Below are 17,727 nucleotides of genomic sequence, written 5' to 3'. Positions count from 1 at the left end.
AACAGAAGGTAGTGCAGATTTTGACATATGATGCTGAAACCCTACTAAAATCGATCATGGAAAGCGTGGGGGAAATTGGAGGGATTTTCTTGGCAGAAGATTTTGAAACTGACAAATTCACTCCCAATGACGATATGAGCTGAGGCTCTAATCCCTGGCTTCTATAGCGCTGTGTAAACAATAGCGTTATACAGGAAAGGTATGACCATGGATACTTTGGCCTCCTTCTCGATCCTAAAGGCACAAGAGAGTGGGCAAGATATGGGCCTGATATGGAGGAATGAGCATCCACAATTCCAGTAGAAAGTAGAGGAGCTTCTGGTACGCCAGAACATCGAGATGGATGCACTAAATTCCAACCAAACTAAAGTGAAAAAAAGCTTCAAATGCTGGATTGGATAGAAACTATGGAGTATAGGGGAAAAGATAAGCTGAGACCCACCATGAGTATGGAGCATAAAGGCCTAAACCAACCACCAGACCAGCTCCGATCAGCTCACTACAGAGATCTTCTACTAAGGTGGCGACTAAACATCCTGGCCAGTACAGAGGTTTAACTGGCTAGAAAACAAATAGATGTGGCAAAAGCATTCTGTAGATAGTGTGGGGCCGTGGGGACTGTGGAAACGCTTTTCCATTTAGTATCCGCATGTAAGGTCGTAACAGAAGTTAGATCAAGATTTTTGGAGGGTCAGGTAAAACAAATTTGCACGCTGACGGCCAAAGAATGGTGGGAGTGGGTTTTACTTGGGGGAATGGACCAGCCTGGTATTAGCGGTGATGAAACTTGTGGAACATGTTTTGGAAAAAAAGAGTAATGAAGAGAGGAAATGAGAAGTTGAGTATTTTGCTAAAACAGTAGTGTGGAAGGGATGGCTGAGACAAGATGCGATGTACAGGGGATTCATTAGGATACCCATTTCCTTTCTTTTCTTTTTAGGTGGAAAGATGTTACGTGGAAAGTGTAATTTAGACGTTTTAGATTAATTGTATTGTAACAAATGGATACTAAATGTTAAATGTGAGACAAATGAAGATGTAATTTATTTGTGAGAAACCAATAAACGTAAAAATAATTAAAAAAAAAATATTACAACCTGGGCTAATTCTGCCAGTTCTCGGAAGCAATTCTGCTGGTGGTAATTCCAGCAGGGCTAATTCTGACTGAATTAGGGCCCATTTTCTGGGGCCTCTAATGCTTCTGTTTCTAGCCATGATGATGAAAAAAAAAAAGAAGCAATCTAACCCAAGCAGAAGTTAAACATAAAACAAACATGCTTCTTCTTTCTGAAAGGCTCCAAAGGCCTGCAATTTCAGCCATACAAATAAAACTCTAATTCTTTATTTATTTGTTTGTTTGTTTGTTTGTTTAATTGTATGGGGCACTTCACCCTGAGGTATCTGGGCGCATTACTTCAGAGATTGCTTTGTTATTACAGACAGACAAGAAGGACATTAAAATTCATTACATTACATTAGTTACAGGAATGAAGGACAGTACATTTAATTATATTGGTAGTAGAGTGTGGACATTTCTGATCCAGGCAATACATGACAGTACAGGTACCATTAAGGAGGACTACATTATTGCTCACGTGTGAAGAGCTAGGTTTTCATATTTTATCTAAAAGTCCAAAAGGATGGTTCTGCTCTTAGGACTAGGGGCATATAGTTCCACAGTTTAGCAGCTAGTACAGGGACACTATTACCCCCTGCTTTTTTAACTTTAAATCTGGGTATATTTAGCAAGTGTGCAAGTGTATACCGGGTAGGTCTATTTGTTATGTGTTTTGTAGATTTATTAACAAGGTATTTTGGAGCTGTATTTGAGAGTCACTTGTGTGTCAGGGATAGTATTTTGAAAGTAATTCTATCCTGGATTGGGAGCCAGTGGACATTTAGTCTCAATGAGGAAATGTGGTTGGTTCTAGGTATATTAAGTGCTAGTCTTAAGGCATTATTTTGAAGCACTTGCAGTTTTCTTACATTGAGACTATTCGTGCCTCGGTACAGAGCATTACAGCAGTCGAGCCTCGATAATATGAGTACTCTGGCCAGTGTAATGCAAATGTCTGCTGAGAGGAAAGGTCTACAAGCATTAATCAATTTTGTTGTATAGGCTGCTGCTGAAGCCGTTGCATTGACTTGTCTAGTAAGGGTAAGGGCTGAGTCAAGATGGATACCTAAGGTTTTCACTACTTTTGACACTTTGATGGTATTAATGTCGATATTAAATGAATTGAATTGGTCGTCTAGTTTGTTTGGTTTGCGATCCGATAGGGAGTAACTCTGTTTTATCGTCGTTGAAGGCCATGGATAGCCATCCACACTTGCATGGTTTGGTATATTTCATTGAGTCATTTCAAATCAGTGTCGTAGGAGCCTGGGATGGGAATGAGGATTTGGGTGTCATTCGCATAATTAGTGTAGGTAACACCCAGGTCACCCAAATAGTCAAAAAGAGGCTTTGTGAATATGTTATACAATGTAGGGGAGACGCAAGAGCCCTGCGGTACTCCACAGGATAGTGGGGCAGGTTCAGCAGAAGCAGAGGGGGAGAATACGCTCATAGTTCTGTTAGAGAGGAAAGACTGTATCCATAGGGATGCTTGGTAGAGAAGCGGGCTGCCGTAGTGAAGTGTTTACATAAGACTTTATGATTGACCAAGTCAAATGCTGCTGATAGGTCAAGTAGAAGGAGGAGCGCTAATGTAATAAGTTATTACAGTTTAGTAGTGATGTCATTTTTGTATAACAGATGAGCCGCGATGCTATGAACAGACAAAAGAAAAATAGGTGGATGTTCAGGTCCTAGTGTTCTCTATGCAATGTTAAGGAGAGAAGTTGACATCCTTAGCCCACTAGTTAATTAACTCATTCAAGCACTGCAGGGGGAATTTATCTACTGCTAATGGGGTTAATAAAGGCCACCAGTAGTTGCCCCAAAGCTTCATGTTGGTCTTCGTGGGCAACCTTCATAAGTATTTCCCCTCAGTTCTCAGGAAGAAATTAGTTAACCTTCATCCAAAAAAATCATCTGCAAAAGACATCTTGTTCCTTATTTCTAAATAGGCTTAGGGGGCCTTGCTGATAGAAGTCTTTGCTTGTCGCCCTTGTACTACCCACTTGTGCACATCCCACAGAATCTAATCGCTCTTGAAATATTCCCTCTGTATAACTTCAAGAACAGCACACTCCTCTGAGATCATGCTAGCCTCTGCACTTTCTGGTAGCCGTGAGAGGCAATCGGCTACACTATGTCCAAGATATATTCCTTTCATTCCATTCCAAACCTGGCTGCTAAGTGCAACACAAGAGGTCTTCTTTGTAGACACCACTGCTGCAACAGATCTTTTGTTAGTTTGTAGCATGAATTTGCTACTCCACGCATTCTGGTGGAATCGCTTTAACTCCCAACAACAACCCACAGCTCTGTTACCAAGTAACTCGCTTCTGCATCATATGTTGCCCCAGAAGAGAACAAAACTGTCTTCCTAACCTTCAAAAGACATTGGGTTCTTGCAGCTAGCATCTACAGTGATAAGATATTATATTCAACCACCCTGCATACAGCTCATTATTTCAGCAACAACTCGGACAACACCTCTCTATGCAGACATTGGTGCTCAAATGTACAAGGTACATACATAACTTCAACTAACGAGTGTCTGCCACACAGCATAGTCTTCAAGTGATATGATGTTTGCTCTTACCAGTCTATATCATTAATAAACCGTTTCCAATTCAATGTGGAAATATCCCTTGCCTGGTGTCCGATGAGCTTGGCATGGTCCTTCACAGGGCCTTGGTGTACATACCCTTTCTATGTCTTACTATGTCCATATCTTCTGTGAGAACACCATGGAATAGGCCTACCTCCGCTGTATTCTTGATGTTACTTGCCAACATACTTTAAGAAACAGACAAAGAATATCCTTCACAACCAAAACCTGCTGTTAGTATGTATTGCGATCGGGTGCCCCATTAAGTGCTCTGCATCAAATTTGCATCAAATGGATAAAGTGAGTAACACGAGCACCTGATCATCAACCCCTCTCCTCCTCGTTATGAGTCCTGGATTAAAAAGGTATATCAACGGTTTGATACTGTCTTATTATCTGCGGTACTAGTGCTGTCTTCATACTTGTATATACCCTTGACAAACCCATTTGCATTCATCTCCAGTAGTTGTCTCTATACTGTAAGGAACTCATGGTGGCAACAGTAAAGACAGACACAAGTGATCACAGTTCAAGGGTGTTTATTAACCTGTATAATGGGTGAGAAAAATGCCTAATCTAAACCTAAAACTAAGATGGGAGCAAGCTACGACCATCAAATAATAATAAGGCAGTCCTAGTGGAGTCTTGTCAAATAAAAAGGGCCTATACGAAAAAAATAACTATTGCCAATCCTTACAACTAAGTTACAAAGTATTGTGGGATAATGTTCACAAGAAAAGAAAGAAGTGTTCACCAAATGATAAGTCAGGATGGTAGAGCTGGGGTCTCCCTTCCCCATGTTTTTAGCACGGGACAAGGTAGGACCTTTGAGCACGGCACACTCCTGGTCCTCGCCAGCACGAGTTTACAGTTCCTTTCAACGATGTCAGGACCTTCTGGTGCCAAGTCTCTTTCTTCCAAAGTCTCTTGCCCTAGAAGGCTTGCTGTACCATAAACAAACAAAAGTTCCTTTCAAATATTTCCTGTTTGGCGATTGCTCTTTGCCCCTTTTGTATTTCCCTTAGCCGGGCTCTGATCCTTCTTGCAATGTTAGCCTCCCTCAATCGGGTTTGCTATGGCTTTTCACTCAAAACGTATAATTCAACAGTCTCAATGTCCTTTTAAACAACTATCCATTGTGGACATCCCTCATCCGGGTTCACACCTGTCGTCACAATGTTCATGGGTATTTCCCTGTTTACCCTCAATTCGCAGGCATCCCTCTGTCGGGTCCATATTTGCCAGTTTCCCAGTTCAATCAGTTTTCTCCAATGTGTCAAAGACTTTCAAATGTACAAGGATTTTTGCTCAACCCTCGTAGGACCACTTTGACACTTCACACAGCCTCTCCTTAGGTCTCTTGGTTCTCGTAGTTTCAACAAACAACACAACCCACAAAGGCTTCAGTCAGAGTCCTTTGAATGAGCGCACTGCGATGCCTGACCACTCTGCTTCTGAACCTTCTACTAGGGTTTCTTTAAAGTCCAATTACACAAGTTCTTTGTTCAACAAGGTTGCCGCCTGCAACCTTGGGCCCAGCATAGTTAGGTTTTATTATCGGTCTTCTCCGACTCACCAGCTGTGCTGGACTGTTGGAGTTTCTTGTCTCGGGAGTCAACGACTGCACCACGGCGGCAAGCACTTCTTCCTACTTTGGCTATCAGCACAGGAGGGCTCCATGTGCCGTTGACACCTGTCACACCACACGCCAGATGGACTTCCCAGTCTTATGAGTTCCCTTTCAGAGGCTCCGTGGGTCTGAGTTGAAAAGGGCAAGTGCAGTTCCCCCTCGTCGTCGCTCCAGGCCTCGCAGCCTTTCTCCTCCATTTGAACTGCCGGTCCGGTGTAGCCGTTTCCTCGTGCGTTCGGCTTTGCTCAAAGTGTGCTCTCGTGCTCTGCCTTTTATCCCTGTGGGGAAGGGCAAGGGCCGTCAGGTGTGCATAGTTATTGTCAATTGCCGGACTCTGCCTGAGCCTTGTGTTGGGACATGTCAGGTAAACAGCTCTGGTGTTAGTATGTTGTCTTTCATAGTGTAGGAAAGTATTTTGTGTCGGAAAAGGGTACAGGGGTGGAGCTTCTAAGTATCCAACTGGATAGGATGGGGGAAAAGGGGTTAACACGAAGGGGGTACCGCATCTCACCCGTCAGTGTTCCACTTCCACTCTCTGAAGAAACCCCCCCCCAATCCAGGTGATTTTCCCCAACTGGTCCAGCCCTCTCCCCCCCCCCACGAACTGGATCCAATAGCGATGCCGGTGTCCTGACCACCTGGATTACAGATCTCTGTGGACTAGCAGGTGAGACACCTTCAGGTTTCTCACAATACCCTATGACCGTTAGGCCCAAAAGAATGTTTAAGTAACTTGCCTTTACTGACAAAACATGAAGTTCTAAACCACATACATAGTTTGACGAATAGTCCTTCCATTACAATATTGAAATGGCCAGCTTCTTCAACACTACTTGGAAAACCTGCAGAAGTACCGCAGCAACATTTAGCATTATGATGGAGCGGATAATTACATCAAAAACTACAGAAATACTCCTTCCTTCTGCCCACTGGTACAGTGCTGGAGGAGCATGTAAAAAAAGACTGAAGATTTAACCAAGCAAAATTCCTAGTAATTTCAAGAATTGGCTTGATAAACCAGAGGCCCAATCCAAGCCGTTTTTAATGGAGATGTTCAGACATAGATTTGCTCTCTTTAGTCCTTACAAGTACGTTAGTGATTATCTGGAGCTGTGTGCATGGCATGGCATTGCCACAATTCTAATGCAGGTCACCATGACAGGAAGATCTGAGATCATGGAGCATCCAGCGCAGAACTGAGTTGAAAATGACTGCCTGTTGCTCGCTCATCTTGAGTAAAATGGGTTCAGGCACACGCAAGCACTTTCTCACACCTCCATCTCAGACAGCTGCTGCCCACCAGCTGTCTGCAGCCATCAATTTAACAACATAGCATAATTTCAAGCTTTCAGATTGTTACGAAGGTGTCTGTAATGTCGGTACTGATGCTCAGCACTGCTTCATAACTTCTCATCTGGTGCAAGGGTGTGATGTCACAAGGTTCCAGATTGTGGAATTCCAAGTAGAATGTTCTTGCTTGAGATTAAACAGATGGATGTGAGCTGCAGTGATGGTTGGGGGTCTCATGTATCTATCTTCATTGTAGATAACAAACTGTTAATTAATAAATAGTTAATCAATCATATATAGTGTGGTATGTGATACAACACATATCACATATCATCAACCCTCTATAGACTGAACATAGCAGATAGTGGTGTGTCCTCTTTCTCATCCTACATCAAGCTATTGATCAAATGTTTGGGGATGCAACGCCCTTAACAACGCAACAAAAGAAAATCATGGGAATCTGGCTTCTGGATAAGAATTAAGCCATATCCAAAAGTGAAGATGCAGAACAAATACAGACATGACATGACATGCATGCGCGAACACAAAAGCAAATAATACCTAATACACACAGAGAGAAAAGCACACAGACACTGCAATTGTTTTTTCATAAAGGCTTAGCGTAGCTCTCCCTTCCCCGCCGAGCCGTTGCGTTAATCCACTTGATGAAAAAACAATGGAGTTAAACTGTCATGAGTTCCCCACCAGCCTCACTCTCGTTGACTGAACTTAACCACACTCACCGAAAGAGGTTTTCGGCCCCAGCTCTCATTCTCATCTCCTTGTTAATCTGCTGGTTGATGCGGGCGCGGCGGTGCTGTAACTTGCTCCTTTGTGTCTGGGCCAGGGGATCACAGCCCTACGTTCAACAAAAGAAGAGGGTAAACTGAAATGTAGGACACCAGAAATGCACTGCACAATCAAGGCTTGCAAAAAACATCAATTACCGTCAGGCAACCCCAGGGCTATGATACGCTCCACTTTACCCACCGATTCCAATGGGGTTTACCTGCATGAGAAATGCTGGCAACACATTTCAGGGCTCAGTTGTATGTGTTTACTAAACCCAGCCAGAGAGTAACTGGCCTCTTAGTTATTTAAAGGGTTCTCCCGTTTCTTTATCCCTAGTCAAGTAACGGCAATGCTCTATACTTGGGTAAACCACACAGAGTGATACAGAACCTAAAGTTGGACCAACATCATGGATCACACGGCCTAAATGTTTGTGGTCAAGTGAGATATGTGGCAGGGTCCGAAATATGACCCTGTGAAGAGAAAAGTGGGTGTTGGGGGTAAGAGAGAACCTAGTCCCTAGACGCCCTCATAGTGCCTGAATATGTGTAGGGCTATTGGGACCACTGTCGCTGCCTCAAGAGTCATCATCCTCTGTCCTGGCCAGGTCTTCTTTTAAAACAACACGAGGGCCTGTGAAAACCCTAGCCGCTGTGGAGCCCGACAGGAACCCCAGAGCCAAGGCAATAAGAACGCAGCGGGGACCAGAACCGCCACTCCCAGAATATAGCTGGGCTTATCCTGGAAAAACCAGCCCGAGCCAGGGGAATGGAATTGTGACCAGAATTGGTATGGACTGGAATTTTCCCTTCTCAAAAGGAATGAGAAAACCAGCCCACAAACCCCAGACATACCTCAGGGGAATGGAGGGATAATAGCCAAAGGACTGAGAATGGAAGTGGGGAGACCCAGAAATCCACCCCCAATCCTAGTTAGAAGCAAAACTTGGAAAGACTCCCAGAAAAAACGAGCAGACGGAGCATATGACTCCCGCACAAGGATGGAGACTGAAAATGAGGCGGAAGGGAAGTCCCAGCCTGCAGGGGAATAGCTCTGCCAGCGATTGGCCAGGTGAACAGCTATGAAAAGCAAGCAGATGCAGACAAGTGCTTTTAGTTTGGTTGTGGTAGGGAGCAGAGGAGGTGGACCAAGAGACAGGCGAGGAGGATGCAGCAGGTGGAGAATGATTGCAAGGAAACTAGTGTAGTGCTGTGACAGACTAAGGTATTGGGTTGCCGAGGGTGGTACCAATTGAGTTTGTTTGTGAGTGACTGGCTGGAGGAAGGATAGAGAAAGGGGGGGGGGCTAATAATAGGTGTGAAATAGGTTGTGTGTGTATGAGAGGAGGTGTATGTGGGTGATGTGTATGTGTATGAAAGTGTGGGAAGTGAGAGTCAGGAGGGGATCATGGAGTAGAGGCAGATGTAGTGGTAGGAATGAGGATTTGGGAGAGGGAAGATTAGGTGGGAGTTGGGAGGAGAAGAGAGGAGACCAAAAATAGGAGACAGAGTGTAGGGAGAAGAGCTACCAATATTTGAGAATCATGGTTTGTTAGTATAGAGGCCTAGGCTAGGTATTTTGGAGCCTACTTGGAGGTTGAGGTAAGCAGCAGGGACCACACCTTGTTTGCGAACCCACAGTTGATTTGCAAAATAGCAACTTCTTTTCTAAAAAAGAATAATTAAAAAGTGAAAAATTAGTAACAGTCGAGAGATTCTTGAGCAAAATGTCATTGATTGCAGGGAGGCTCCATGGATCTGGCCAGGTTTCTCATTTTCGGGAGGGCAAGAAGGCACTTTTGGAAAGCAAAACAGCCACATTTTGGGCCAGGCTTACCACAAAGGGACAAGGAGTTGCTACCTGCATAAGAGTTCTAGGAGGGTCACATTAAAAGATGTGCACTTGTGTCAAATGAATTATAGATGCAATAGATTTTATGTTGGTAGCGCAGAACACACAAACAATAGCCCAATTCATCCGTAGCACTTCCATCCACACAGAACTACTTTAGGTCTATGGATGTCTGATCAACAGGACAGCTTTTGTAATATAAAGCAACATACATATCCTCGGGGCGCTGTTGAGTAGCGTTTGGATGAGGACCTAATCCACGTCGGTCCACTGAGGCCGCCTGATATCCTGGAGGAAACATCCTGAAGTCAGCTGCCGTTTGCTGAGAAAAGCAATAAAAACGCACTCTGAGGACTTCCTCCGTGGAATGAACACCCAGATGGCGTGAAACGCGCTACATTTGGCTGCCAAACAGACCTGATATGTGAAACACCCAGGGCCGGTCGCCATTTTGAAAGGACTATCAAGCGGAGAGGGGCCGTGAGCCCCGACACACGAGACACCCCTTACGAGTTCCGGAGATGGAAAACAAACACTGCGGATGTTGTTGCGGAGGCGGCTACCCATTCCTGAATACTGGAGCCCGCGACCGCGCTGCGAGTACCGCCGAGAGAAAGGCGGTTGGGGCCAGCCGCACTTAGATCCGACCCAGGTGGGACGTGGACCCCAGAGGTGAGAGCTAACGCAGCTCGGTGGCGCACATCACCGGGGGGCTGACTCTGCATCTATAACTCTAATAATAAAATACTGCAACACCTCGCGATAACCGGACCAGAGGGGAAGCTGCTCCTCCCCTAACACCAGCAATAAGGGCTACGAATCCACCTGGCAGCCGGACCAGAGGGGACACTGCATGCAAAAGAAATCACAGATATTAACAGGCAGAGCGGGATAAGTAATCAGTGACCGCGTAGGGCACGAAGATACTGCTTACAGCAGGCCCTGTTGCATAGAGACCAGGGAAGTGATTGATGATAATTACACGGCAGGCTACCAAAGTGTTCACCTCACAGATTATCACATAAGCATACGGAGCAACAGTAAAGGTTGCATTCGCTTCAATGATTAGCAACCCAAGCTGAGATTAAACGGACACCCTAACTCGGGGAGATACCCGTGGGGCAAACCACAACCAGGAGAGACCACCTGCATCACTCCTAACAGGTCCCTCTCTTCCCCCCGGTCTATATGAGGAGCACATATCCAGTTACCTGAGGTGCATGAGGAGGCCAGAAGACCCCCAAAAGAACGTGAATACAGATCGGGAAGCACTCCCCAGGGAGCCAGGAGGAGAGGGACATAACACTGTGGACCCGGCAAGAGTGACCCACAACAATAAAGAGGGGTACAGAGGCACAAGGAAATAAAAAGAGCCCGAGGTGCACCCTGCAGAACAGACGTACGTACGAAGGCAGGATACGAAAAAGACATAGCAGACCAGGAAGAGACCAGTTTCGAGTGGCAGAGAAGGAGAATTAAACACAACTCGCCCGAGAAGGCTGGGGACACATTTACAGAAGCCAACTGGACAATCGCTCACAAAATGGTGAAAGGTCAACAAAAGATGGAAACGTATGTTGGCACCAAGCCTAAAACGAACAAACAGACCCACGATCAAGAGGAAGGGGACTCAGATGCACCTCCAGAGACATAGGCAGTGACCTTAGAGAACCTCATGACCGCCATTCAGGACATGCGGAAGGTGTTGGAAACCAGGATCCAAGAAGTAGGGGTGGACGTCTCATTGGTACGGGCGGACCTGGGGAAAGTAAACGAAAGGGTGGCATCAGCATAAGAAAGGATCGGTGACTTAGAAGCTGTGGTGGAAACCATGCGCACCAAAATCCCAAGCCTCGTGGGGGCCACAAGGACCCTTGAGGACAGGGCAGAAGATGCCGAAGGACGCTCTAGAAGATGTAACATTCGACTGGTGGGAGTAACGGAACGGATGGAGGGAGACAGCACAGAACTTGTGGAGAAAATAATACTGCACACAGTGCGACCCCGCGGCCTGTCCAAATTGTTCACGGAGGAAAGAGCACATAAGGTACCCGGCCGCACCCCACCTCTGCGAGCACCACCCCGGGCCATAATAGCTAAACTGCTCAACTTCAGGGACCGAGATCTTATACTGCAAGAGGCTCAACAAACTGGGGCATATACAAATGGACATTGCACGGATCGTGATATTCCTGGACTTTACGCAGCAGGTACAAAGACTAAGACGATCCTTCGATTCAGTGAAAAAGAGACTTCGGGAACAAGGCCTTCGATACACAATGTTCTTCCCAGCCAAACTGAAGGTGTTAGCGGATAACCAATCACACTTCTTCCTTACACCTAAAGAAGCCTGTAGCTGGATAGAAACCAAATATGGTCGGCCCACCAACCCAGAAGCGCGGAACGACAGAGAATAACGGGAGGGATAAAGACCCATTGTACTGACACATAACAGAGACATACACTTACACCTGGGGGATATGTTTGACGAAGGGACCTTTAGAGACTTCGATTCACTACAAACACGAGATGGGCTGGCAAGAGGTCAATTCCTATGGTACCAAAGGATAAAGCACATAGCCAAAGGGAAGTGGGATGAATGGCCGGAGGAGCCAACGACTAACCCCCTGCTGAATGAGATGTACGGCCTGAATGATGGCTGGAGACCTGTGTCCAGACTGTATGGCCAACTAGCGAACAGGCCCAAACACTGAAGTGCCACGCGAAAGGAAAAATGGGAGAAAGACCTAGAAGCCACTATCACTGAAAAAGAATGGGAGAGGGTCCTGATATATCCGAAAGAAGTATCTAGAAACGCTAGATTTAGACTAATCCAATTGAACGTCTTATATAGTAGCTACATGACCCCTCTAAGAGTGGCTGGCTTTAATAAGGAAGCGCAACCAACATGCCCCTGGTGTAGTAATGATGGTGCTGGCCTAATGCATATGTTTTGGAAATGCAATAAAATCCAGAGCTTCTCGGCTAAAAATGAATGAAAATGCAGGAAAGCAGGTGTGACATGGTATGACTGGTCCCCAAAAGAGTGCCTGCTAGGCACTTACCCCAGGCTGAGCAAACACAAACACATTGTGAAACTAATGGACATGGTGTGCATGCTAGCAAAAAGGGCAATAGCAATGCCATGGAAAACACCTGGAGGTCCACAATAGAGCAGATGGAACAACTAACTTGTGCGCTGGGCTGCAGCAGAGACAGAGGCCTGGAGTGCAGGGTTAACTGGATTTGATGGCGACATAAATATCCTGTATAAGGCCATTACCAGATTAGCAACATACACCACAATTGGTATAGCCATGGGGCAGTTGATGGCTTAAATGGGGGGGGGGGGGATAACCATACTTTAGTAAAGAGGTACAATCGGGGAAACATAAGTGAACTAAGGCAACCCCATTAGAGGAGAAGCTCTGGGGGAATGATATACAAATACAAGTTGAAAGTCACTTAAGATAGGAACCTGGAATGTATGGGGCCTGGGTAGAAGGTCTAAGTACGCCCGAATCAAACTATTTTTATGCAGACACAGTATTCAAATTGCACTATTACAGGAGGCACACGTGATTGAAGATGATCTTAAAGAACTGTGGAGGATTTGGGGAGGCACATTAGTGGGCACCTCATATTAGTCATATTCCAGGGGGGTTCTCACCTCAGAAGACGCCACAGCACTACTACCATTGGAGACTACAGTGGGAGACTATGAAAAACACACATTTATTAAACAGGGCACATTAGAGGGACACAGTTTATGTATAGTGAATTCGTATGCACCTAACTCGGACAATGAAGATTACTTCCAGAAAGTGGGCGAGCTAATAGGCAAAGACAGGCCAGACATCCTCATCTGGGGGGGGGGGTGGTTTTAATTGTTACTTAGACCCAAACAAAGACCGAACGGGAACCTACCAACGGCCACGATTTACACGATCCCTTAATAGAACCGTGCAGGAATTAGATTTGCAGGAACTATGGAGGGGGTCATATGGAGACGATAGGGAGTACTCATTCTATTCACCGGTGCACGGGACACACACTGTCGCCTGGATTACCTTTTTACCGGCGCGGAGGATGCACATAGATTCTCCTGCACAGAATACTTAGGGAATATCAAAGGAGGAAAAAAAACCGTTATTTTTTCGAAAATTACTTTCGGTTTTGTCTCCCATGGACATTTCGGACCACCCGGCCCCACAAACCCCTAATGACCTTCTGGCAGCACAGCGCAAAGTGTGTCACCGCCTCCGCAATCCCGCTGCGAGGCTGGTTCCCTTCACGCACATGGAAGAAAACTGGCGCCGAAGGATCTATTTTATTTTTTAAGTATGCTTGTGCACCCTTTTCCTTTTTATGGAAACTGGGGACACCCCCTCAACTCCCAAAGTCCCCAAATGTCGATCAAGGGGAGAGGGGGACACCCCCGCTCCCCTTTTTTTCCAATGCCCTTTGCAACGTTTTCTGCCATTCGTTTTTTTACATTTATTTATTTGAATACCTGCTTTGCTCTAGCTAAATTGTACTAAGTGAGGGGATGTTACATACTGGCCAGGCGAAAACGCCATTTACTGATGCACAAGACTTTTCTGAGGTTGGATTTAATCGAAAGTGTATCTAAGGCTTAATAAAGCCTAGACTTATGCCGGAACTTGATGGGATACGGTGTGGTGCACTGATGGCTTTACTGAGTCCAGCCTCTCTCCCTCCGTCCCTCCTGTAAAAGGGGCTGTCACTTTGACATTTGTAAAAATACCTTTCTACAAACAGGCTTTGTAGGACAATTAACAAAGCTTCTAAATACCTGAAATCCGTGATCAATGAAGGATGGATTCCAATATAGTATATTTGCAACCTAAAACATAGGGCAGAAATATAAATTTTCCTTGTGGGATCGCTAACAAATTGCGTGCGCTCTTTTCCACTCTCAAATTTCAAAAAATAATGAAAACTAATGTAAATACGGGGGGGGTCGGCAGCAAGTAATAATACTCCCTCAAACTTCCCACAAAGTTTGTACAAAGTAAACAAAGAAATCAGAGTTCGGGAGGATATCTCGCGCTCACACCAACTGAATAGATACAAAAGTTCCTCAAGTTACATAACATTTGTTAGTTTAATTTGATTTTCAAAGTGAAGAACAGCCGACACGTGTTTCGACCTTTGGTCGTTATCAAGGCTGTACAGATTATAACATTCGTTCATTACATCATGAAGAAGAAAGAGAAAATTCAAAAAACCATACCATAGGTGCCAACATGTCAGATCAGGATATGGGAAAATTCACGCCATATGCAAAATATAAAACAAAAATTCAAAGGAAAATAAACAGAAAACAATAGTTTACTTCTTCTACAAAGAGTTAATAAGTAAATAAGTAAATATATTGATTCTATGTGTTTAACATAGTATCCAATTACCAACTAATTATACAATAATATACAATCCCAATGTATTAGTTGCACAAATTACTGGTTATCACCCTGTGACGCCATTCCAACATGACCAGAGGATATACGAATATTTCAAAAGCATCATCGAACAATAAAGTTGCAACTCACCCTCTCTATGTCAATAGGTTATATCTTCTATCCCTGTGTTGTGGATCCTTTAGGGTAAAATTAAATAGTATGAGTTCCATGAGCGTCTAATCCCATATTGTAACAAAGTAAAAATAAATAACATAATGTTCACCAACCTGAAAATGTATGTTCCTAACATGTCATGGTCTTAACATTGCAAATTTATATCCAAAAATGGCTTCCACCTAGAAAAATTTTTTTTAAAATTTTTTTAACATTTTTTTGGTAACTATGCTTCATAAGGTTAATTATAAGCCCCCGAATTAATCATTTCCATATTTAAACATATTCATGGGTCACTACATCCCTCATATGTTATCTTTTCAAATACATCATTGAACAAAATAATATTGTGTTGTGTTTAGTTCCCATGTACACATCATGAGTTTCTGTGAGGACCTCCCTTAAACATACCAGAAAGGATAGTTCAACCTATCCATGTTCTAATTCTCCGTAAACTTACCTATACATGGGCTGGATCCCAGAACCTCAATATATTAAGAGGATCCCACGAATTGGTCCTTCCATTTAAATGTATTGTCCCTCGCGGGAAAGCGGGCCGCAACGCGATGACGTCACACGCCCGCACGCGCGACGACGTCACGCATGCGTAATGACGTCACGCGCATGAACACGCGATGACGTCACGCGCAGGCCCGCGCGACGGCGCCATATACACGCGCACTCAGCATGATACAAGCATTGATCACAAATTATCCTAATTAGGAAAGCAGCATTGGATTGCAAACAATTATTATTTATTAACTAGTATCCGTTACTTAAGGTTGTCCTATATTTTGACATTGATGTAGCTCCTTCTAATGGAATTTAGATTGCCACAATTTGGAAAACCCACACTCGATTGCCGAAATTGACTTGCCGTATTGGTTGACAAAAAATATTACAATGGAACCACACCCAGTTCCACACTTACATCCTCATGATGTGTAAACGTCCACCAAACACATGAATTTAATTATGTCCCTTAAATTATCTAAATAAACTACACTTTCACTAATGAATGCACGGGATCCTATAATTTCTATTCCCATATTTACAAAACTCTGGTAAGGCTGGAACGGCATCACAAGTAGTGATAATTACAATGGGTAACATTAGCAATTAAGCTAGTTGCATTCATTAGTAAAATTGAAAGGGGAAAAGCATTTTTTTATCACTCATATTATTATAGGAAAACATGCATTTCATGGTCCTGATTAAGACCAACCATAGTACTCCTGAAATAACAAATTAATTTGCTCTCTTGTTGCCTGAGTTTGAGCCTAAGGTTCCCACCCCGCTTACCCATCTTCACTTGCATCAAACCAATGAATCTTATATCCTCCTGGCTATCCAACTGATGTTGCAGCTGCCAATGAATGGACATTGGTGTCTTAGGATCACTACTCCTTAGACTAGCCAAATGTTCCCTTATTCGTATTCGCAATTGCCGTATAGTACTGCCAATATAAAGCTTGCCACATACACATATAATTGCATAGACGACAAAACACGTTTTACAATTAATGAACTGCTTGATCTTAATTGTCATTGCATTTTCATCTGTAAAAGAGTCACAATTTGCATGTGCATACTTGCACTGGTTACAATTGCCACATTTAAAAAATCCCTTCTTTCCTTTAAGCCAAGTACCTTCAGTACTGTTTGTCTGAACATCCAAGAAAGAAGGACTCAACTTTTGTTTAATACTATGTGCTCTCTTAAAAATAAATTTGGGTTTCTCAGTCAAAAAGGGTAACAAATCCTTATCCAGTCTCAAAATGTCCCAGTGTCTAGACACCATTTTATACAGTAACGATGAGTCTTGCGAAAATTGAGTTATTATTGAAATACAATCATTCTCAGGTTTCTCTTTCACACGGTCACATAAGAGCTCCAATTGGCTACACTCTTTGTACTTATCTGCCGCTTTCTTTATACATTTCAAGTTATATCCTCTCTTTTGAAATCTTTCCGTGAGCAGATCAGACTCCCTCTGATAGTCCAAATCTGAACTGCAATTCCGCCTAGCCCGATAAAATTCCCCAGCCGGGATATTATCGATTGTAGATCTCTGATGACAACTTTTTGCATACAGTATTGAATTGACTTCTGTTGGTTTGCGATATGTTTGTGTTTCAATTTGCCCATTATTCACAAAAATGTGCAAATCTAGAAAGTCAATGCTTAGTGAGCTGACTGAACCTGTGAACCTAATACCAAATTTATTATGGTTAGTGTGTTGCACAAAGGTGTCATATAAAGCAGGAGACCCTTTCCATACAATTAGAACATCATCGATATATCTCTTCCATGCTATTAAATTCGTTTGAAAGATCTCCTGATTATAAATATGAGTTTCTTCAAATTGAGCCATAAACAAGTTCGCCAAAGATGGCGCAAATTTGGCACCCATGGCCACTCCCTTGGCCTGTGCATAATACTGCCCATTGAAAATGAATACATTATTTTGCAAAGTAAATTTAAGAAAACTCTTAAGCATTTGTATATGCTGCATATAAGAAGCAGAAGAATTTCCAAAGGTGTAGTCAATTGTTTGAACTGCTAGGTCATGATCTATGCTAGTATAAAGCGCTGAAACATCAAGGGTAGCCAAAAGATAATCAGATTCCCACTTGAAGGATTTGAAAAATTTCAAAACATGTGCACTGTCTCTAACATAAGATTTCATTTGAAGAACATAGGGTTTTAGAACTTCATCCAAATATTGGGACATACCCTCCGTGACCCACCCTATCCCACTCATTATAGGTCTGACTGCTGGTAAAGTTTCATAACTCTTGTGTATTTTAGGTAAAAAATACATAGTGGGCATGGTGGGTTCTGT

General features: G+C 43.7%; 1 protein-coding gene across 2 annotated transcripts in view; it reads right to left on the bottom strand.

The window, feature by feature from the left end:
• RHPN1 (rhophilin Rho GTPase binding protein 1) overlaps nt 1-17,727 on the bottom strand; it is a 366,143-nt gene that overhangs the window by 262,088 nt on the left and 86,328 nt on the right. For both annotated transcript variants that reach the window (XM_069621751.1, XM_069621752.1), the window contains exon 2: nt 7,386-7,501. In XM_069621751.1, the coding sequence (XP_069477852.1) occupies nt 7,386-7,501 (116 nt within the window). The remainder of the gene's footprint in view (nt 1-7,385; nt 7,502-17,727) is intronic.

The sequence above is a fragment of the Ambystoma mexicanum genome, chromosome 5q, assembly GCF_040938575.1.
Source record: "Ambystoma mexicanum isolate Mex_15411 chromosome 5q, UKY_AmexF1_1, whole genome shotgun sequence".
Taxonomy (NCBI): Eukaryota; Metazoa; Chordata; class Amphibia; order Caudata; family Ambystomatidae; genus Ambystoma; species Ambystoma mexicanum.
The sequence above is the reverse complement of the archived record's forward strand: the minus strand, read 5'-3'. Positions and strand labels throughout refer to the sequence as shown.